This window comes from Lissotriton vulgaris, chromosome 6 (genome assembly GCF_964263255.1).
Source record: "Lissotriton vulgaris chromosome 6, aLisVul1.2, whole genome shotgun sequence".
In the NCBI taxonomy this organism is placed as follows: Eukaryota; Metazoa; Chordata; class Amphibia; order Caudata; family Salamandridae; genus Lissotriton; species Lissotriton vulgaris.
In genome coordinates this window covers 1,787,124,508-1,787,148,713 of record NC_141694.1, presented here as the reverse complement: position 1 = coordinate 1,787,148,713, position 24,206 = coordinate 1,787,124,508, and the positions used below count along the sequence as shown (strand labels likewise).

General features: G+C 45.9%; 1 protein-coding gene across 2 annotated transcripts in view; it reads left to right on the top strand.

Annotated features, from left to right (window-relative positions):
• The window catches only part of LOC147709486 (cysteine-rich secretory protein 3-like), a 484,180-nt gene that overhangs the window by 398,088 nt on the left and 61,886 nt on the right, over positions 1-24,206 (top strand). For both annotated transcript variants that reach the window (XM_086928042.1, XM_086928041.1), the window contains exon 4: positions 13,077-13,167. In XM_086928042.1, coding sequence (XP_086784168.1) covers positions 13,077-13,167 — 91 coding nt within the window. The remainder of the gene's footprint in view (positions 1-13,076; positions 13,168-24,206) is intronic.

The following is a 24,206-nucleotide window of genomic DNA, read 5'->3' as shown; positions in this document are numbered from 1 at the left end:
AGGTTGGTAGGCCTAGGTAAACATTAGAGCGCGCAGGTCACCCAACTATAATTTGACCAATTGTGCATCTGGGCCCATTTATTCACTTCCCGTTCATAATTTACTTTAGCACAGGTAACCTGGGCACTGTTATCAGATATATGTACTGTCTAGGTCCTATACCATTTGACTTACACTCCTGGTCATTGGTACCTGTGAACCTATTGGATCAAGGAGTTAGATATTGAAAGATAGAATAACCTTGAACAACAATATGAACACTAATATGCACTCATATAATAACCACAGACTCAAGAAGTTTTGAAAACCTTTATGTAATCTTCATAAAAAGTCATGAACCAGAGATTTATTGCAAGCAAACTATCTATAATCAAGATCAGAAATAGCGTATAACTATGCAAAAGATATATTATGCCAACCATTTAAAATTCTGAACGGGAAGGTAAGAACAAGGAACATACTAAATGAAAAATATAGATAACTGACTTGCAATGATATTTTCTAAAGGACGGGTAAGATAAGGGTCATGCTATAAGTCACAATTTAGTCAATTTCAAAGAGGGTGGGTAAAGAAAAGGAACATGAAATGCAATGACGAGACTGAATTAACCACGTATCTATAGGGTAGGTAAGAAAATGGAACACGCTAATAATTCAGAATAACCACTTGGCTTACTACAAGGGAAGGTAAAGAAAGGAACATCTATACATTCGTGGACAGTATTTTAGCAATTTACTTCAAGGAGGGGAAGAAATGGAACATGCTAATAAACAATTAGAAAATCAGACTTCATTATTTGTCATAAAGGGAGGGTAAGAAAAAGGAACATATGCAAATAAAACTTTGGCAGTTTCAGGGAGGGTAAGAAAAGGACGCAAATTATACTGTTTGTTACCCACACAGATTTATATTTACCTAGAAAGTTGTGAAGACCAACCCTGGCCACGGGTCAGTTATGGACAGACACCCAAAGTTGCAAACGCCAGTAGGCCGGCAGGTGCAATACAGAATCAGGACAGGAAAGCCAGATTTGGATCAGAACCAGACCACCAAGGCAAAGACCAGCACCCGAAGTTCAGTTGCAATGCCTTCTCTACTCCCTCTCTGCAGCTATCAGTCAGAACCCCGATTGGGTTATCGAATTCTCCAGCAAAGTGCTCTGCCAGCACTTCAGGTACCAGAACCCCGATTGGGTCAGCGAGTCTTCTGACAGAGTGCTCCGGAGCACCTCTGTTCTCGATCAGCTATTGAGTGCGTTGGGTCAGTGACAGGTCAGCTATTCAGACAAGTCAGACAATTTCTCTAGCTAAACCTACGCTAGTTATACTGTTTTCCAGGTCAGTGTACCACCCCGCAATGTTGCAAGTGTAAGGATCCCCAATTTCTTTTGGACAAGAGGGGAGGAGAGGTCGACACACCACCTAAATGTTGGATACTTCAGCATTGAATATTAATTTTTACGTTCCCGCCCATCAATTTCAGGTTCACATTACATCTACACTTCACCGTAACAATGGTCTTTTATTAACAAATACATTGTAATATAACAGGTACACTCTGGCTTCTCCGGGCAAGGGCAAAGTTCAGGTTTCCAGGCGCATCTCGGCTGTGGCCGTCTTGGCTGGGTTTCAATGTCAAATGACTTCAGCCCGCCTCTGGTAGAGTACTGTGTGCAGAAGAATTTTCAAAATGGCGTATTCCCGTCTCTCAGGCCCAAAGATTACGATACATGAAAAGTAAAAGGAAACAGTTTTAGAACAAAGAATAAATGATTTCACTGTATACCATGAATTTCTACTCTATACCCCTTATCCTAATTTTAACTATAGCATTAGGATTAAGCAGAACAAACAGCTTGGCAAAAGCAGCGATGCAAGCTTCTAGCATGTGAGAACATAAAGCATCCATCTTAATTCTAGTGCGCAGGCGCGAACAGATTCCCACCAAGCCAGCGAGTACGTCAAGTCACATGGGTATGACTAACACATGCGCAGTCGGAATTCCCGCGTAGCAGCAGCCATCTTAGATGCAAACGTATTAGGATTAGTAAAACACATAAGCAAGCTTCAACGGACCCCCAATGTAGGGGAAAAAAATAAAATTAGTAAGACAAACATGTTGATTACTATTAATAACGTTATTCGAGGTTCATGAGTACAAGCAAGTCGCTTTACGAGCGAATCCTTGCTCCATCAGTAGGCCTAGGTAAACATTGGACTCCCGTTACCACAAAAGGAGAGTTCAGGACTACGCCATTGAATCTGCAACAGTCACTGTTTCACAGTAGCTGTTCTGAAATAGTTTTGTGTATTCTACGTGGGCCAATGTAAAAGCAAATAGTTTACATGCACTGAAACGTAAATGCAACACTATAGTTCAATTGAACTTTACAGCTTTGTCTTTTTTCTTCATGTTGAAAATATATTTCCATGTGTAGTAACCTCTTTCCGTACTCCCAGCCCATGTTTGTGTGTGTTCTTATAAATTTGTAAATCAAGAAACTTGTGCCCCTAAGTTAAATGTAGGTGTCCAAATGGGTTTATGACTTAGCCCCACAGTTTGAATAGTCCTAGTAGTCCTAGTGTGACAACAGGAAATGTAGCCAGCAAGACAAGGACTATATAGATAAATTGTAGCTGGTTGAAAGCAGAGGCTTCCCAAGCATCATAGATGTATTTGAGTCAAATGTTTACCAAAGGCCATGACTGACAACACAAACAATAAAAAAGAACTCTGTGGCTTTTGCCAAGTCTTTTTCTTGCAAGCCTTGTTAAGCTTTGTTAAGTTCAAATGGAAACTTTTCAACTTTGAGAAGTTACAATCGTTCATGATTTAAGAAGAAAGGTATGAAAAACAGACTTTTTCTACAACTGATGTTGCAGAAGGAGAACCAGCACAGACAGGTCTGTATTCATTTGCCATTGTGTATAAGAAACTCAGCAAAAGTAAACCTACAGATAAAAATTATGCATACATTTTCCGTTGCGACTATCATGAAAATTTCCCAGCAAGGCACGGAAAATAATGGCACAGTCAAGCTTAAAATGGGAATGCTTGCAACACTACTAAATTGGCAAAATGGAAGGCCTCAAAGCTTTGCAAAGAAAAATACATTAGCAAAGCCAGTTATAAGCCGTATATGGTGGCTCTGCCAATCCAATGCTGTTAGAAATGCTTTTGTCAAATTAGCAAAGGATACATGTGCTATAATTCTATTGCAATGTTATTGCCAATATTACACCGTCACAATAAACAATCACGTTGCCACTAACATATGTAAGGATTTGGTGCTTCCTTTTTGTTTGTGCTGCCAGTCATTTTAACCCATTACCACACACTCATTGACTGACTGTCACACAAACTACCTTCTCACAATAGCTCACTCAGGCCTTGCACTCATGCTAACTCATACATTCACTCACTGTCTCACACCAGCTCACTCAATATGCTCTTGTGCAGCAAGACACTCATGCACTCACTTACGCTCAATAGCCTCCCACTCACAGAGGTTCACCCTAGAACCTTACTCATGCAGTCACTCACATCAACACACATGCATGATTCAAATTTGAAATGTATGTATTCATGCACAAATAATTAAAACCTTTGCATGACAGTCCATACTAATTCTTAAAAAATTTCACTCAATCAATAAAACGAACTCACAAGGTTTAAAAATGGTGGAGTGCTAAGTATGCTGTATTTTAGTCTGTGATTTTAATATCTGAATAGACAGGGCCTTCAGTGAGGGTGTTCAGTCTTTTTTCTGCATGTGTCAAAAATTGTGCAAGTGTTCAAAATAGGATAATTGGGATTTAGAAAAACGAATAATGGCCTGCCTGCATGCCCTGATATTCCATTGATTTAAGGGCTATTGCAGCGTGTTATTTCATTAGAGAGGACAGGACAAATGCATGACCAAATGAGAATACTCGCTGTAACTGAGCTTAAACCAGCTCACATATGACCTGCCCTGAAATTACCACATTAATACACTCGCTGGCAAGTTTTCAGACTGCTCCTTGTTTGCAGTGTGCCTAGGTTTCACGCTTCCTTGCTTTTTATGTGACGTCTTGAGTGGCACAAAACTGCCCCCAGCAATGGAATTGCCTTCCATATTAAAAACAAATGCCCCATCAGTATAATCAATAAATCCGCAAAAACACAACAAACAAGCTTATGCTAAACAAATGTAGTCTTTCAATGCAAAGCAGAACTGACCCCAAAAATAGATGGAGTTGCCTCAGCTGATAACCTGCCTAGTAGGCGTTGTGCCCGTCGCAATCACCCACAGTCCGTGATGTTACAAAGCATGATGGGCCTCCCTTGCAGGAAGTGGTGAGGGCACCCTGAGACGCCTGTATCTCACAGTTATACATGACATTTGGTTGAAACGAGTTCCTTTGAAGTGTTGGGGTCCCTTTAATCGCAGACGGTGCAGGAACCAGCATTATGCCCCCGGCCACAGTGCAGCCTTTCTCATTGCCAAGACAGTGCTGAAAACCCTGTTCTTATAGTGGAGGAGGTGTTCTTTTGCTCCAGGTTCATGTAACACTTTCCTCCGTTTCCCTCCCCTCAGCCTTCTGGTGAAACCACCCACCCTCGGATTTTATTAAGTTCTACTTACTTGATTCAGGTGCTTGCAGTATTCAGTGTCATTAGGCTCATCCCTCACTCCTGGTCCTAGCTCATATGTGTCCCTATCCCATCTGACTCCTGCAGCACCACCCTGCTGTTTGCTCCTGTAGTGGTCTCTGCCTACTCCCTGGCTCAAAAAAGTGACCATCCCCACTTTTTTGTGAGGCACTCCACCCTGAAGCCCTGTAATGCTTTCTATCTCTAGGCTGCATGCTCTCTCCCTTTCTCTAGCCTCAGCCACTCTCCTCTCATCCCTCTGGCTTGGATTATTTACTATATGATGCCGTATTGCCTGCTAGCCACGCCCATTAATGAAGTAGGTAAAAAGAAACGCAACACATATCCTGTTTCTTTGTATCTGCCAAGACATGATGCGAATGTGGACCAGGGCATTTGAGACAGTCTTGCACTAGTTCTGCAAGACTGTCAGTGGCAAAGGTCTAAACCTTGATTGAAGAGGCGGTAGCTAAAGTTTTGACTACAAGTCTAATAAGCAGGAGAAATCCTATAAGCACAAAGACAAGTCAGTATCCTCTGACTTTTCTAGTGAATCTGCTACAGACATAATGAGTACTTCCTGCTCTGGAAGTATATTGTGATGGAGGATTTGTCCCGCTGTCTTCTTCATATTTGGAATTACTTGAGTTTTAATTACCCTCCAGCAAGTGAGCATGAAGATGGGTTGTTTCCACAACATTCCAGACCTCCTTAGTCAGCTTTCCTTATGCATTGAACCCATCTGATTGATCTTCAGCAGAGGCGGTGGATCACAAAGTTGACAATAGTTAGAAACATTTTTATGAAGCAAGTCATGTATCACTTAGAGCACCTACGTATGCACTATACACTTCCCAGTCATTGGTACAGGACTTTGAAATTCTGGCACAGGCTATTCAGGAGGGAACATATTATTTAGAACTACTCCTAAAGATGGAACAAAAATGCTCATTTTTGGCAGACATGTCATCTGACATCATTAAATCTACTGCAATTAAATTAGGATCCACGATTTTGGCCAAACAAAATTTGTGACTTCATTGTTGGAAGGCGTATTTTGTTGAGAAGTCCTCTTTTTCAATGATTCTGGCAAGAAAGTTTTGGGGATCATCTTAACCCCTTCCACGCTCATGACGAGCTGGGCTCGTCATGGTGTAGCCTCCTCGCACGCTGAGAAATAACCATAGCATTTAGCATTTAGAAGCTCACATTGAAAGAGGAAATCACCTCCATTGATTGTTTTTGTGATGATAACAAGGTCTTTCAAGAGAAAAGGCACACTCGGTCATACACAAGTATTTTTTTGAAGTCTTCAAGACCTTACAAGTCCTGTACACCACCGGAACAACACTTTTTGTTCCATTCTGGTGGCAACGGAGCTTAGCCATAACAACAAGGCCATGTATAGCCACCCTATGTGGCTTTTCATGACCTTGTAGATATGGAATGAGGCAACGCAGCACAAGTCGCTGCATTGCCTCACACTGAGATGGGTAGGCATGCCATGGGCTTTATGGTGGGTGTTCCCACGTAAAACCTATGGCATTTGACACATTCTCTGATTTACAACAAGTTGCAAACCTGGCAATGCATCAAACATTTATGCCTCCCTAGGGGAGGTGAAGGGGAGGTGCAACAAGGAGAAATAACCATAGCATTTAGCATTTAGCAGCTCCCATATAAAGAGGAAATCACCTCCATTGATTGGCGCACTGCAGCCATTTGAGCACCAGCGCAGTAAAAAAGGACAGGAATGCAGCGTATATTATATATAAAATGAATTTCTGCCATTTTCTTGTGACGTAGAGCAGCACAGCAGGAAGGCTTGCGGCGCTGCCGTATGCTAAAAGTTTGTAAATGAGGGCCGAAATGATCTAGCATAAAGAGATTTCTGGCAAAAACCTTTGAAAACAACACAGCGATCTGTAATGTCTGCAGATCTAACCATTGGTTCCGGCAATTGGCCTTTTCTATCCATATCAGATCAGATGGGAAAAGAATTGAGGATTATCAATCTTGTGGTTCAACTCAATCACTGTGCTGAATTTATTCAGGTGGGGATTTTTTATAGAGTTCAAATCATTGCCTCCAAACAGGGGAGCCATCAATACTCTTCTCCCCAAATCTTCAGTAATAAGGAGGCCTTGTAGTTGGTTGGGAATTTCAGCATTGGTAGCAGAGAGAGCTGGTATTTAATTCCTTTGGGAGAAAAGGTTTTGAGGTGTATATTCCAATCTCTTGTTTAAAAACCGTCTGGGAAGTTCCGACACTTCCTCCTTCTCAAGAAAGTCAGCTCATGGGTAAGTACAATTTATTGAAAGATTGTCACTTTACAGCAAGTCATTCCAATGGTGTCAAACCAGGACTTGTAGGCAAACAGGATCTACAGAACATGTATCTGCATATTCCTATTCACCTGGCTAATTAAGTTTCTGCATTTGGCAATGGAAGGTTCTCGTTTCCAGTTCAGAGTCATTCCTTTTCGGCATAAAGTCTGCCCCTCAGGTTTCCTCAAAAGTGTTTTTTAATAGCTGTACTGCTTCAAGAAAGGATCTGTGTCCAGCCCTACTTGGGTGATTGCCTTATTCTATTGTCATCTATGCTGCTGACAGTCTCATCTAACTAAGGTTTTCATGGTTCTGAAGGGACTCAGATTTGTAATGAATCTCATGAACTCTCAGTTGATCCCCTTCCAGGATCAGATCTTCATTGGATCAAGAATTCTGACAGATTGTGAAATAGTGACTCTATCAAACAGGAGAAAAGTGAAGATTTTTTTTTTTTAAATAAGCCCCGGGGGTGGCGGTCCCCGGGGCTGCCGGGGGGATCTATGACCCCCCCGCAATAACAATTACTTTGCCCTGGGGGTGGCGGTCCCCGGGGCAGTGTGGGGGGGATTGGGACCCCCAATACTTTTGTAATCATTTTGCCCCCGGGGGCTAATTTTGAAAAAAGCAGACCAGGTTTTTTTTTTTTTACGGGGAGTTCGCGTACGGATGCGGACCCCGTGATTTAAAAAAAATTAAAATACAATTATGGGGGCCTTGGGGGTCCTTGTGGGACCCCCTGAGCAGGCCTAGGGGGTCAGGGTGTGTCTACCCTGTCCCCTTTATGTGTTTTGTGCATTTGTATTCTGCTTTCTTGTGCCTCGGTTCTACCGAGACACAAAATGGCTGCCAACACTTCCAGGTTTGGAGTGTTGACAGACAGTTGACATCCAATCAGCATGCAGCTCGTGCTCGGGAAGGTACGCATACGGTATGCGTACTGTACAGAGTACAGTACAGAGTATGGTAAGCTCCTCTAGATATACTTATGATTTTCTCAGGAACTACTGAACAGATTTACACTATTCAACAAAAAGGGTCATCTACGAACCAAACTCTACTTTTTTGCCAAATTTAGTGTAATTCCGTTCAGCCATTCAGGCTGTAGCCCTGGCTAAAGGTCCTATGGAAAATTGCAAGGCGAAAACACTTTTTGGGATGGGACCCCCCTTTTTTCTCGGCCCCCGTTTCACGAATTTGTAATGAATCTCATGAACTCTCAGTTGTTCCCCTTCCAGGATCAGATCTTCATTGGAGCAAGAATTCTGAAAGAATGTGAAATAGTGACTCTATCAGACAGGAGAAAAGTGAAGATCAAGAACCGATCTCAAAGCTGTTGACTATGGACAACCCAAAGGTGGCAGCTTTGGTACACGTTCAAGGGGACTTAGCTACCAGAGAGTTATCAGTCTTGTGGGCAAGATTCCATCTAAACAAATGGATCAGAGACATCCTTCATCTCTGGTCTCCTATTTCCCAGGATTAGTCAATCAGCAACTTCAGGGGTGGATGGATTCCGAGTAAACACATATTGAAAAGTATTTCTGTATGTCCACAAATTCCAGTGAAAGAGGTTGTGCTGCATGGACATACTCTCATCTGATTAATGGGTTATAGGCCTATGCCCAGTAAGGCCAGTGATAGGTGATCTGGCTGCCTCACCTGGAATTTGGTCTTCTGCTGTGGGAGAAACTGGTGGTAATCAGAACAGACAATATGAAGAAGAAATCACATATAAACCATAAGTAGGAAAAAAAGCAGTTTCTTTATAGAAGTTTACAGAGCAGATTTTTGCATGCGCCCAGGGCAAGATCAGCTCTCATGCAACAGGTTACTTCATATAGTGACATACAAATTGAGCATGGAGATTCCGTCATCTTGGAAGTTCTGTCTCTTTCCCCAAATATTTGTTCAGATTTCTCAGACATGAGGTCTCCCAGCAATAGATTTGTTTGCATCAGTTTGAAACTCTCCTCTTCATCGATTTTGTTCAAAAGCAAAAATGACAAAGGGGCACATTAGTATGGCGGCATTCCAGTGTAAAATGGGACTGCCCGCTAAGGGTGCAGCAGTCCCATACATCCCATCAGGATGCGCCCGCCACACTGGCGGGCGCATCCCGCATTTTTAACATTGCAGCGGGCGGCGCTGAAACCACCGCATGCCGCAATGCCAAAAATGCATGTTGTGCTTTTCAATGCACAACTTGACAGGCACCGTGCGGTGCGTGCCACGTTGTACATTGAAATGCAGGGGGATACCATGGGAACCCCCAATGTGTACCCCCAAACCCCCCGGAGTCCCTGGAGGTCCGAAATGCGCCCCCCAAGCAGACTCTGCATGCCTTTCCGTGGCGGCAATGGCACCACTGAAAGGTATTTCCAAAGCCACATTGTAATATGACTGACGGTGTTTGTCAGACACCGCCACCATATTGAACACTTTGTGGACCGGGCAGAAAAGCTGCGGACAGTCTTTTCATCTGCCTCAGACCCCCCAGCCATTGTAATATGGCGGTGGGCCATTTCTGCAAGGATTGCGGGTGGATCACCCCCGCAAGCCCGGCGGTGACTACTGCCGGCCCGGCGGGGGCGATCTGCCCCCCATCTTAATAGGACCCCAAGTCTTTGAACATTGATGCCCCCATACACCCATGGCCAGTCTCTGTGCCTTTAATCCGTTTCCTTTGATCCTCCAATATCTTGTCAGAATGAGGAGAGAGTGTGCTCAGGTTATCTTGATTGCTTCAGTTTGGCTTGCTCTTGTTGCTTTCATCTACCAATAGCAATGAAGACAGACCAAGAATATCTTTTACTGATTGTGCAGTCCCCTTTAGTTCTCTCTCTTCTCCAGACCGAAGTATTAAAAAGGCTCAGGCTGAGTGCCGAAGAGAATAAACTGGCAGGGCCGAGCATAAAGAGGATGTCTGATTCAGTAGATAGGTCTGTTCAGGCTTCGAGGAGACCTTCAACGTTGTGCTTCTATTCTAAGCGCTGGTCAACTTTTAGGAAGCAGTGCTCTGCTAGGCAGCTGCTTCCACAGACCATGGGTGTAGCACATTCTCTGAACATTCTTCAGGGTGGCGTCTCACTTGGGCAAAGAGTTTTAATCCTAAAAATAGAGATGGAAGCAGTAATGGCCTTCAGAGCTTCACAAGGTAATCTGGAGGATGACCATGTGCTGATGTAGAGGCTATTCAAGTTTTTTCTAACATCTGTCTCCGAGTACCCCTTCTCTTTCCAACTTGCAAGCTCTCAATTATTCTACCCCCCTGAGAGGCCCTCCTGTTGTGCCTCTTCAGTCTATCAACATCAGAATCCCAACCCTAAATGTGCTCTTTTGAGTAGTCATCATATCAGCAAAGAGATAAGATGAGCTAGGCTAACTCTCTTATAAACCTTCTCCTTTAGAATATTCATAAACAATATTTTCCTTTGTCCCGGACAGTCATTCATCCTCAAAAGTAACTCTCCTTTCCATCTTTAGCAGGAGTTTATTCTCCTGGTGTTATATCCCATTCCAGAAACACCTAAGGACATTAGCCTTCAATCCTTGGACAGCAGTTCTTGCATATCTCAAAAGTGTAGGAGAGTTTCAACTATCTTCATCATTTGTTTATCAATTTAGGCCCAGCCAAAAGGCAGTTGAAGCCTTCTGTTCAAAATTTGACCTGGTGTATTTGTCCTCTAATTTCATTAGCTTACAGGGAATCAGGTGTTCCATTACCAATAGGAGCCCAGAATAGATCAACCTGGGTATGTCAGCATATCTGGCGAGTGATGAGGGGACATCCTTGACTGAAATTATTCAGAGCAGCCAATTGGGCTCTTTCTGAAACTTTTATTGGACATTAGAAGATAATAGAATCTCCAGAGGCGGAGGGGGAATTTCTTTGAAAGTTCTTTTTTCTGTGCCATGATCATGAAAAATATTATCTGAATAAACGTTGGTTTCTTTAAGCAGAGGTGTACGTTTGTCCTGGTATGAATTAACTTAGGTATGTCCCACATAGTCATTAATCCGTGGAACCAGTTCAGTCCAATTGTACTTTAAGTGACATTTTAACTCTGCATGCTGTTTAATCAATATGTCTGCTTGTTAAGGTTTTTATTAACCGTACAATAAACATTCTTCTTCTATTATCCAATGTGTATATGCTCTCTCAGAAGGAAGTAGACATACTGGCCGGTAGCATCCTTCCCCCATTGCATCAAATAGTGAGGGCCAAGACATGCTTCCTCATCCCACTTTTGATCACACGACTTTCATAGGTGACTCATACCCTAGTCAGAGAATCACAAGGGGGTTCTCCTGGCTGTAGAAGGATAAGGAACAGTATTTTGTAGTCCACTGCAGCGTTAATTAATCTTTTGTGAGAATGCCCTGTCTTCCCTTATAACATTTTAAAATAAGACACATTCAATAGGGTGCTGTGACCGCTTCTCTGCAACTAGTACCACTCTGGCCGAGCCTGCAAGAAAGGTCTAATGGTGCATCTATAAATGCTAAAAAAGGTAGGGGACTGTCCAGGTTCCCACACACACTCATAGCATTGGCATTTCTGCTTGATGGCCCAGAGGTCTTGCCCTCCTACTGGCCGTGTCTGGTGGGTCATTGGACTGATGCATCCACTGTAGGGGCCTGTGTTCGACCTCATGGTCACAGGTTTAAATCCTGGTGGGTCCACTGAGGCTTTCATCCACCTGCGGTCGATAAAATGAGTACCGTCATGTAACAATAAACAGTTGGTATTCAGCGACTTGATACTCTTGGGTAATACGTGTAGTTTACAAATACATGTGTTATTTTCCATTCTGGCATAGGATTCAAATCAATCTACAAGAGCATCAACACAACAGGCAACCTTCTTTCAACAGCTCATGAAGGACTTTTTGTTCTACTAGGTTTATCCCAGCTTTCCTAGGCAGGGAGCGTTCACTGAATAAAGTTTACCTTGGTGGCTAAATCAGCAGGCTGCCGGGAAACCTTGTATCTCTCAGGCACACTGCACCAGACTAACTAGTGAAATTCTCAATCCACCTTCCCAATCCCAAGCTGTTCTGGTCACTTCAAGTATGTCACAAGTCGATCAATTTCTTTATCTGCGATCACATGTTTTGGTGGGAAAAAGAACGATTGGTTGGAAAGTTACCCTAGCAATTGCCCGTGGTTAGACAATTTGCCAGCATTCCTCCGTTCACCTTTTTGTATGTTTGATGTCTTTTGAATAGAACATGAATACATTACCATAGAAGTAATTATTTTGAAAATACATGTATGTAATATGTTATGATTAGAGTATACGCTGCACATTCATAGCATACTCCACAATTGTATTTCTTCTTTGATGACAATTTTAATTTGGCAACCAAATTATAATCCCTTTTCCGTGTCTGTCTGTCCCGGATGGATTTTTGCTTTGGAAATCTCGTGCTTTGTGTGGTGACATGAGGTCAGACGGATAGCTAAGCTGTCTTAGGCAGAGCTAAAAATGTGCACTGCTGTTGAATAACAATTGTACCAAAATAAAGATTCCTGCCATATCTGTGCTTGCCCATTCTTTCTTCAGCTTCTTGTGGTTTGTACAGAAGGTGTTACTCAGTTTTATTTACATATAACCAACTTTTAAAATCACTCAGTACCATTGTGAAGTGTGGCTCACTGGTTAGAGGAGGCAGACCTGGAAGCAGAGGTCAGCCCGGGACCAGGGCTCAATTCCTGGCTTGGCGGGGTCTTGAGTCCTAATAAAATGTCCATGGACTTGACAATTCTTGCTCCGGTGCCTTCTTGATTCACGAGTGCACACCCTGAAACTCTGGGCAATAGCTTGCTTAATCTCCACAACGGCCCCTCGCGGGGGGATGCCTGGCTTTCACCTTGCGGATACCCTGCCGGGGTTATCTCACAGGGGAATACCAGGACGGGTTCCCTAAGCAAGCACTTAGAAACCGCTTGGTGATTTGCGCTATATAAATTCCTGTACATTTACATTTACATTGCGATCTATATTTGAGATTCCAAGTAATTTATTGATAATCGTTTATAAACTATGAGGCATTTAGTTTGAATACCCCAACTGAATAAAATACAATGTGTATTATCTTTCACTGCAGGTGTGGAGCAAAGAAGCTGCAGCGAATGCTAAAAAGGTTGCTGCAAAATGCATTTTCAAACACAGTTCTGCTGAGGAACAATTAATTGGCAGTAAGTCCAAAATTATTACTCCGTATGGCATATTCTTATTTTTATTGCACTTAAAAATTCAACAGAACTCTGCGTGCCATAGTAGCTTCTTCTTAGCTCTTTGCAAAATTACCGCCACAAGGTTTTCTAAGAGGTCATGAGAGAAGGGAAAACAAAGAGAATTATTTTGTTAAATATTTTCCTATAGGGTGATGTTTCTGTTTTGATGTTTTTCTTAAATGTTGACCTTCCCAGTAGGTTTCTTATGTTGTGATTGGGGTACATTTTAAAGTGACAGGCCTCGATGGTAGAAATATTTCTCCTTTCATAGATGTGGGGCATATATATATATATATATATATATATATATATATATATATATATATATATATATATATATATATATATATATATATATATATATATATATATATATATATATATATATATATATATATCCCACAGTTTGGCTCACATGTTTCGCGGTCCAATGGCGCTCTCTCCACCGGTGTCGAACTACTCAGCAGAGCCCTGCTTTTTTTAAATTTCGCACAAATCCCTTCAAAGAAGAGAAAAAGTTCGCACTCACAAAGGGTTTCTTCCCAATCTTCCGAATTTATTTGTCAAGGTATCAGCATATATAGCTACAACCAACGCATTTCACAACACACAGTTGCTTGTTCACTGAAAAAAACATAGGTTATAGACCATATATAGTTAGAAATTAGCATTTACAAAACCTTGAAAATTCACTGAAAAAACTATAGGTTATAGACCATATATAGTTAGGAATTAGCATTTACAAAACCTTATTTTACTCACACAAACCCTTGAAATTCGCATATATAGTTAGTTGCACTAACTATATATCGCGCACCCGCAATCCACTGCTGATCATGTCACATATTACATCATTCATGACATGGCAATATAGGTCTCCACATTGAGATTCCATTTTTCAGAGCTCCGTGGCCCCAAATTTCTGGGTGGTGCATCTGCCGCGGCTGGGAGGCCGCGTATAATTCAAAGCTCCAAGGTTCCCACCTGTTGGAGATGCACTCTGACACCCACTGCATCAACCTTCATGAGGTAAAAGCTGGATCGGCCGGTGGATCGAGTTTACAGCATGCCTGTCGATTCACGCCGGACGCATTTCATGCTTATTGCACTCTTCAGCTGTGTGACAGTCATTTTGGCATAGAGGCCACACCTCCCACTTAAAAATATGAGCCCTCTAATGGGCAACTCAAATGAGTCTGCGTTGGTTTGTGGGTCCTATAGTGTGTGCCTCAGTTATGTGCTGCTGTCTGAGATATTTCAAGCCCAGCAATGGGCCTCCACTCGCACTTTTACCTCATGAAGGTTGCTGCAGTGGATGTCAGAGTGCGTCTCTAATAGGTGGAAACCTTGGAGCTTTTATAAATATATATATATATATATATATATTGTATATTGTTTAAACTCATCCGTGGTTCAACGAAAGTAGGCGGCACTCCAAGTTCGTGTTTCAAGAAATTGATTTATTGGCAGACGCCCTGCCCCCTCGAAATTTTTTTTTTATAATATATATATATATATATATTTTTTTTTTTGGGACCAATTTCATAGATACATGCAATGTTGTAAGCAGTAGATCAATAAGAACCATATAGCTCAGTGTCCACTTATTTACCATACCAATCCTTCAGAACACTGCCTCTTTCCGGTCTTTCAAAACTGATCTTAAAACACTTCTCTTCCAAAGACATTTCCAGGAATAATTCAACCCAGGTCATGACCCTCATGGCTGCATGGCATTCACATGAGCTCAATTATGTAAATATGTTTCTATACGTGTTTCACCCTAATTATGCCACCCTTCATTTGTATAATTGTGGTTGTATGTGTAACTTGTTATTATGTAAATGTCATCGCAAATACATTATGTAACTTGCTTTGTTCTATTGTAAAGCGCTCTGACAACTTTGGGTAATGTTCGTGCTGTATCAAATTACATTAAAATAATACATTTACATTAATTACATCATGAATGCCGGGTTAGAGTCCTCCTCCTAAGGGTGTACCACATTCTTCATAAATTCCCTGTATTCATGGATATAGCTGGGTTCCTTGCCAGAGCCACTTGCTCCACCAGTCGACTCCGCAATCCCCACCCCTGCTGTCAAAGCTCACCAGGTCACTCAACCCATCCTATACCCCCTCCTTATGGTGTAGCCTAAGTGTGCCACCAGGAGTTTCAAGCAAATGTGTGTGTACACTTAGTGGGCACCCCACCCCATTTGCATCTTGAAACACCATCAGTAGTGTAGTCCATGCTTCAAGATTGTCCTGCAACTTGTCGTCCCGCCGGAAGTCTTTAGTGTGTATTGCCTCTGCAAACGCCATGTCCTTTTACCACAGTGTAACCAAGGGGGCCCTGTCACCCAACCACCCTATTGCCACTGGCCTTTTAGCCAGTAGCAGAGACAATTGCAAACATTTCCAGTGCATTTTCCTCCCTCTATGCTTTATGACCCACTTGAGCCATTGCAACAACCCCTCATCTATGGTAATACCAGATACTGAGGTCAGAGGTTGGACCAGCCCGGACAATAAGCGGGCACCCTGGAACATGTCCAGGCCAGATGCAAGAAGGAGGCACATCTGCACCGCACCATCGACAATCTGCACTCCTGCCCCAGAGCATCCTGTAGATGTGAGTTACATCTGAATGTCAAGCCCTGATTCACGTATCTTTTCATAGGAGTAGTTAAGAGAAGGAAGGCCTGATGTTTCATAGAATTTATCAGAAAGCAAATCGCACTGATGAAAATTCATGAGTAATTTGCATCTAAGGCCCTCATTACAAGTTGAATGAAATAGAATAGTGTATTACCACTATTGCTAAATATCATTACTTGGGGGAGGTAGTTACAAAATGTGGTAGATGCCTTCTTGTTGGACCTGCGATGGGCAAGCCCAGCACAAAGGGGGTAGCTTGGCTCAAGTGACAAGGCAGTGAAGGCTTTTGTGTTAAGCCGGCTCAGACCCAATAATAACCCCCTGTACAACCACACTAAAAAGAAGGACATCACACCACTGTTGTAGAAAAATACAATTCCTTTATATAAAAGTCCTTTGTGAGGGAAAAAGGTTCAAGTTCAAAAGCACATTTCCATTCCTTGCAGTACAAATTTCTGGGTCTCAATGTAAGAATAAATAATGTCACGAATAAATAATATAAATAAGTAAGTTAGATTCCACAAATAGATATTGGTCAATAAATAGTGTCAATAAATAGAATAAATATCACGGATAAATATGAATCAATATATAGAACACATAAGATAGGTTTTACATTTGCACACAGAATCAATACTGGTTTGTTCTGACTTTTCAAACACTTGTTTGTTCTGGTATCGCTGCCACCAATTAGTTAATTTCAGAGTCAATACATTTACCCAAGGTTACAGTAAGGAAAATTCACTCTTACAGTTTGTGCTGACTGGAATAACAAGGCATACAGGCTTTCTGGGTTCGGAATCGCTTTCGGGACCAACCAAAGTGTATGCACGTTAATCTAGAAGGCAAGGAGACACAGTGAGCATTTCATTTCTCTATCGGCAGCCACCAGGGAAAGACCTCTGTTGCCGGTGGAGCCGAGGCGCGCTGCGGGGGCTTCCAGATATCGTTAGCACTCGGCAGCACCAGTTCAAAGTCTGTAGACTGACGAACGGGGCTGTCGGCAGCGTCGCACAATCCTCGTGCTGCTCTAAACACTGCCGGCTCACAGTTCTTTACAACGCTGCACCCCACCTCAATACAGCTGCAGTCGGGGAACGATTCAATCGGCACAGTTCTCCTCGCTTCAGCGACGGGGTTCCCAGGGCTACACGGACCTCCCTCCGACTTCCTTCTTCGGGGTGGTTCCCGCCCACAGCATCAACTCCCGGGTCGCGGAGGAGGGCAGAGACGCTAGTCCCACCCAATGAAGGCTGGCCTCTCCCCACCCCGGCGCACCACCTCACCTTCTGTCACTGCAGGAGGCGCTCTACGCCGATGGGGCTCGGAGACGTCCGAGCTCATGGCTGGAGGCACCTGTCATGAAGGGGGGCACTTCCGTGATCGCGGTCGCGGCGAACTTGCTCTCGCCTCGCGACTCGTATAATCAGTCACGATAAACCACCGGGGGGGCGGGGAGGCACACGAACTCGGCCACAGTCTTTGGGGCAATAAAGGCACTTGCTGGGCAGGCTCTGTAGGCGCTAGGTCACTTCACACGAGGCTGACTGGAACGCCAGTCAGGGACAACGCTATGAACCTTGGCCACTCTATTGCCTGCGCTACCAGCCGCCTCAGGGGTCAACAGGGCAGGTGTCAATCTGGGGTCAAGTCTAAGTGCTCCTGTCTCTGCTAAGGTCAGGTCAGGAATCAGCTAATCCAAAATGGCCGTCAGGGACTGGTCCTTATATAGCCAGTGCCCTGAGGTGCTGGCACGAGCCAGAAGGTTCCAGAACCTTCTCTGGCTGTGACAATAACATGGCACTTCTGAGGTGCTTTATGGTCACTCAGAGCCACCGTATTAGGGTTCTAGAGCAGCCATTTTGTGTACCTGTGGAAAACAAGTAAATTCCTGTCAGGAATGCATGCCAAACAAAAGGGGGCCAAAACCTCAAAAGGCCAGGTTTCACGGAGGCTCCAATGGGAGTCACTCACATGAGGGGAAAAAAAGGTGTCCACCATCTTAGGGTCATACATACTGGTTGCCAAAAACCTGGTGAGCAACCAGGGTCAAGGAACATCTAGCCCCTTGAAACAACACACAAAAAGTCCTGGTAGACAAGAAAAGCGACAAATTTTGGGAGGTACAGGGGAACAAAATAAATCATAGTGGTGAGGGGACTCTCAGAAGCAGACGGGTCTAACCTGCGTCCCCCCCAACTGGAAGTGGGGAGAGCTACCCAACCCCTTGGGAGTTCTCAACACTAAGGCGGAAATACCTGCAAGACCGTCTGCATTGGCGTGGTCAGTTCCGGGTCGGTGTTCCACCCGAAAGTCCATTCCCTGTAGGGAGATAGACCATCTCAACAGTTTGGGGTTTTCCCCCTTCATCTGCATGAGCCAGCGAAGGGGTCGATGGTCTGTCTGAACAAGGAAGTGCAAACCAAACAAGTATGGGCGCAGTTTCTTCAGTGCCCAGACCACCGCAAAGGCTTCCCGCTCAATGGTACTCCATCTCTGTTCCCGGGGAAGCAGTCTTCGTGACAGAAAGACCACGGGTTGATCCAGACCCTCTTCATTGAGTTGCGATAACACCGCCCCAATGCCAATGTCGGATGCATCTGTCTGGACAATGAACTCTTTTGTAAAATCCGGAGCCTTCAAAACTGGAGCGTTACACAATGCTTGTTTCAGATGTCGAAGGCTCGCTGGCAAGCCTCCGTCCAGATGACTCTCCTGGGTTGCTTCTTGGCCGTGAGTTCTGTAAGGGGTGCCACGATAGTGCCATACCCCTTCACGAACCGTCTGTAGTAACCTGTGAGGCCCAGGAAGGCTCGGACCTCAGTCTGGGTCTTGGGGGGTTTCCAGGCCATGATTGCCTCAATCTTCGCCTGAAGGGGTTGCACCTTCCCCCTGCCCACCAAGTGACCTAAGTACACTACCGACCCCTGCCCAATCTGACATTTGCTAGCCTTGATCGTCAAGCCAGCCTGTTCCAGGGCCTGGAGAACGGCTTGTAAGTGCTGCAAGTGATCCTCCCAACTGCTACTGAAGACAGCTATGTCATCCAAGTAGGCAGCAGAGAAAGTCTCCATCCCGGTGAGGATCGTGTTCACCAGCCGCTGAAATGTGGCCGGAGCGTTCTTGAGCCCAAAGGGCATAACGCAGAATTGGTAGTGTCCATCAGGTGTGGAGAAGGCTGACCTTTTCTTGGCTCCATCAGTCATGGGAATCTGCCAGTACCCTGCAGTGAGGTCAATGGTACTGAGATATTGGGCAGCTCCCAACCGGTCAATCAATTCATCCGCCCGAGGGATCGGATGAGCATCGGTCTTGGTTACCGAATTCAGTCCTCGGTAGTCCACACAGAACCGCAATTCTGGTGTGGTGCCGGGTGGGGCAGCTTTGGGAACCAAAACCACAGGGCTGGACCAAGGGCTACTTGAGGGTTCAATGACTCCTAGCTCCAGCATCCTAGCTACCTCACTTCGGATGCTGGCCTTCACCTTGTCAGACAGCCGGTAAGACTTGGACTACACAGGTGGGCTGTCTCCTGTGTCCACATCATGTGTACACAGGTGGGTCTTACCCGGGACAAGGGAGAACAGAGGAGCGAATGACCCCAAGACCTGGCGACATTCCTCCTGCTGCTCAGAAGTCAAAGATGGCGAGAGTTTCACTCCCTCCACCGACCCATCCTTTTCTTGAGACGCGAAGAGGTCGGGGAGAGGCTCAGTGTCCTCTTCCTCCGATCCGTCAGTCACCATTACCAGCATGACTTCGGGCCTCTCGTAGTGGGGCTTGAGGCGGTTGGCATGTAGCACCCGATGCGGATGCCGAGGGGTCTTCACGTCCACCAAATAGGTAGCTTTGCTGATCTTTTCCAACACCTCATAGGGGCCTGTCCAACGGTCCTGGAGGGCGCTCAGCTCTCCAGGCTCCATCACCCACACCTTCTGTCCAGGCTCCAACTCCACTGGGTGAGCATTGTGGTTATACCACGCTTTCATCACTGCCAGGCTGGCTTCCAAGTTGTCAGAAGCCTTCTTCCACAACGTAGCCATTTGGCTCCGGAAGGCCAGCATGTAGCTCACCACATCCTGGGGAACTTTCCGGGGAGACTTTTCCCAGGAGTCTCGCACCAGGCTGAGAGGTCCACGTACAGGGTGCCCGTACAGAAGCTCGAAGGGGCTGAAACCCACTCCCTTCTGCGGCACTTCCCTGTAGGAAAAGAGCAAACAGGGTAGGAGGATGTCCCATTTCCTCCGCAGGCTTTCGGGTAGACTTCTGATCATACCCTTCAAGGTCTGATTGAATCTTTCTACAAGACCATTGGCCTGTGGGTGATAAGGAGTGGTGAACCGGTAGGTCACTCCACACTCCTTCCACATTGCCCGCATGTACGCTGACATGAAGTTGGTCCCCCTGTCAGACACAACTTCTTTGGGGAATCCCACTCGGGTAAAGATCCCCATCAGGGCCTTCGCCACTACCGGTGCAGTAATGGTTCTCAGAGGTATAGTCTCTGGATACCTTGTGGCTTGATCCACCAGTACCAGGATAAACCTGTGACCGGATGATGTCAGTGGATCTAGGGGCCCAGCAATGTTGATGCCCACCCTTTCAAAGGGGGTGCCAACGACGGGAAGTGGTTCCAGGGGAGCCTTCAGCTTCATCCCTGTTTTCCCACTGGCTTGGCATGACACACACGACCGACAGTATGCGTCGGACGCCACCCTCATTCGAGGCCAATAAAAGTGGGGGACAAGCCGGGCAAAGGTCTTGTCCTGACCCAAGTGTCCTGCCAAGGGAATCTCATGAGCCAACTCTAAGAGGAAAGCTCGGACACACTGTGGGACTACCAGGGCCCGTGACAGTCCGTGCACTGGCACCCTGGGTTCACTGTAGAGGAGGCCATCCTCCCAGTAAACACGATAGTTCCCAGACTCGTTACCTGCTGCCTGGGCTTCAGCCTGTTGCCTCAGACCCTCGAGGGTGGGACATTCCCTCTGTCCCTTGCTCAGTTCCTCCCTGGATGGACCTCCCTCCACTCGCCACTCAGCGGGGATAGGCAGTTCCTCCAACGGAACCATGTCCTCCTCCGCGGACTCCGGGTCCACCTCCTCCCGTGGCCTATCCGTCTCACGGGGCTCGGACATCGAGGCAGGCTCCTCCTGTCCTCGAGATGCTCCCTCATCGGCAGCTGGGTGGGCCATTGTTCCAGGCTCCAACCCACGCGACTTCTCCTCTCGAGCAGCCGCAGACCTGGTACTCACACAGGCCCAATCAGGTGTACCCAGCATCTCAGTATGAGTCCGGTATTCCACCTCCTTCCAAGCATTGTGCTCCATATCCTTGCCCAGTCGACAATCGACTGGCACGGCGGGGCTTACGGCAACTCGAAGTGAACCTGCAACCCCTCCCCACTCAAAGGGAACCTCAGCCACAGGATAGTGGCTCATTCTGCCATCAGCCATCGCGGCTGGATGAAGTACGCCTGGAATCACTTGCTCTGAGGACACCAGATGACTCCTGACGATAGTCATGCTGGCTCCTATATCTCTCAGAGCCTCCCCTCTATGGCCATTGATGGTGACCCATTGCCCATACTTGGTAGTATTTGAGGGCACCTGGATCTTAGGAACCATCTCCCGATCATCCAGGGACACTAAGGTGACACCCGCCCACTCCCTCCCCTTAACTAAGGGCATCTCCTCCCCGAGCGCTACACTAGCGACTCCCGGGGCCTTTCCTCCAGTGGGGGGGGGTGGTCTCTTTGGGCATTTCACGTCTCCCTTATAATGTCCAATACCACCGCACTCAAAGCAATGGACAACCCTTGGCTGCTGACTCTGGCCAGGATTAGGGTTCTTCTGCGGGCTAGCCTTAGAGTTGGTAAGGAAGCTTTTCCCCTTAAAGTTGTTTTGGGGGCCTTTGGAGAACTCCTGTTTCTTATTATCTCCCCCCTCTTTCTTCTGGGGAGCGCCCTGTCCGGACTTCTGAGATTCTCCTCCCATCCCCCTCGTAGACACTCGGGTACTTACCCAAATGTCTGCCTCCTCAGCAAGCTTACGGGGGCAAGTAAGTTTGCTGTCTACCAGGTGTTGCCTCAGCTCGGGAAGACATTTCTCGAGTAGATGTTCCTTGAGCATTAGGTTGTACAACCCTCGATAGTCTTCCACCTCACTACCTTGGACCCACCCATCCAGGGCTTTCTTGGCATAATCCAGGAAGTCAACCCAATTCTGTGAGTTCAGCTTGTGGCTGCCCCATAACCTCTGCCGGTATTTCTCCGGGGTCAACCCAAACTTTCTGATGAGCGCCACCTTCATGGCGGGGTAGTCTACCTGTTCCCCCCGGTCTAGGGCCAATAGGACATCCCTACCTGTTGGAGGCATGTAACGGTATAATCCACCACCCCAATGCTTCTCATGGATCCCATGGGCTCTTAAGGAGACCTCATAGGATGCCAGCCATTTGGCTATGTCGTCTCCAGCAATGTAACTGGCGACCACGTCCTTGGGTAAGTGAGGCCTGGACACCCTGGCAAATTCCTTAGACTCGACACCCTCCGGAGTGATGTTATGGGCTCTGAGGTCGAGCTCTCGTAGCTTGAGCTCATGTTCCGTCCTCCTCCCTTCCATCTCCAGCTTGGCTAACTCCCACCTTAATTGTCTTTCCTCCCTTCTATCGGCTAACTCGGTCTCGGACAACCCTCTTGAGGATGCATTACTACCCTCCCGTGAGGCTACCTTGGGGCTGATTAGCATCTCGCCCACCCCCAGGGGATCTTCTGCACTCCTCTCAATGACAGTACCTCTGTCAGACTCCTCCTCCTCTACCGTTCCCTCCGGATGGGCTTCCACCCAGGCTCGCAGACTAATGCGGAGCTCCTCTCTTTTGGCCCCTCGCCTAACGAACACTCCCCTTTCCTGACAGAAATCCTTGAGCTGCGCCACAGTATAGGTCTCCAGCTCTGACATTTCAAATTCCATCTTGCCAGTGAAAAGTGTGGACAACCACCACGAAGTAGGTTATAAGGATAGGAACTTTGAGGATCACCCCCAGAAGAGAAATTGGAAAAAACAAAAATTTTAATTGGAGGGCCGCTGGAGAAAAATCCGGGTGTGTACCTGTGGCGCACACTGAATTATTATGGGGTCTAAACAAGCACGGCTCGTGAAATCCCACCCGCTGAGCACCAATTTTATGTTGGACCTGCGATGGGCAAGCCCAGCACAAAGGGGGTAGCTTGGCTCAAGTGACAAGGCAGTGAAGGCTTTTGTGTTAAGCCGGCTCAGACCCAATAATAACCCCCTGTACAACCACACTAAAAAGAAGGACACCACACCACTGTTGTAGAAAAATACGATTCCTTTATATAAAAGTCCTTTGTGAGGGAAAAAGGTTCAAGTTCAAAAGCACATTTCCATTCCTTGCAGTACAAATTTCTGGGTCTCAATGTAAGAATAAATAATGTCACGAATAAATAATATAAATAAGTAAGTTAGATTCCACAAATAGATATTGGTCAATAAATAGTGTCAATAAATAGAATAAATATCATGGATAAATATGAATCAATATATAGAACACATAAGATAGGTTTTACATTTGCACACAGAATCAATACTGGTTCGTTCTGACTTTTCAAACACTTGTTTGTTCTGGTATCGCTGCCACCAATTAGTTAATTTCAGAGTCAATACATTTACCCAAGGTTACAGTAAGGAAAATTCACTCTTACAGTTTGTGCTGACTGGAATAACAAGGCATACAGGCTTTCTGGGTTCAGAATCGCTTTCGGGACCAACCAAAGTGTATGCGCGTTAATCTAGAAGGCAAGGAGACATAGTGAGCATTTCATTTCTCTATCGGCAGCCACCGGGGGAAGACCTCTGTTGCCGGTGGAGCCGAGGCATGCTGCGGGGGCTTCCAGATATCGTTAGCACTCGGCAGCACCAGTTCAAAGTCTGTAGACTGACGAACGGGGCAGTCGGCAGCGTCGCACAATCCTCGCGCTGCTCTAAACACTGCCGGCTCACAGTTCCTTACAACGCTGCGCCCCACCTCACTACGGCTGCAGTCGGGGAACAATTCAATCGGCACAGTTCTCCTCGCTTCAGCGACGGGGTTCCCAGGGCTACACGGACCTCCCTCCGACTTCCTTCTTCAGGGTGGTTCCCGCCCACAGCATCAACTCCCGGGTCGCGGAGGAGGGCAGAGACGCTAGTCCCACCCAATGAAGGCCGGCCTCTCCCAACCTAGGTGCCCCACCTCACCTTCTGTCACTGCAGGAGGCGCTCTACGCCGATGGGGCTCGGAGACGTCCGAGCTCCTGGCTGGAGGCGCCTGTCACG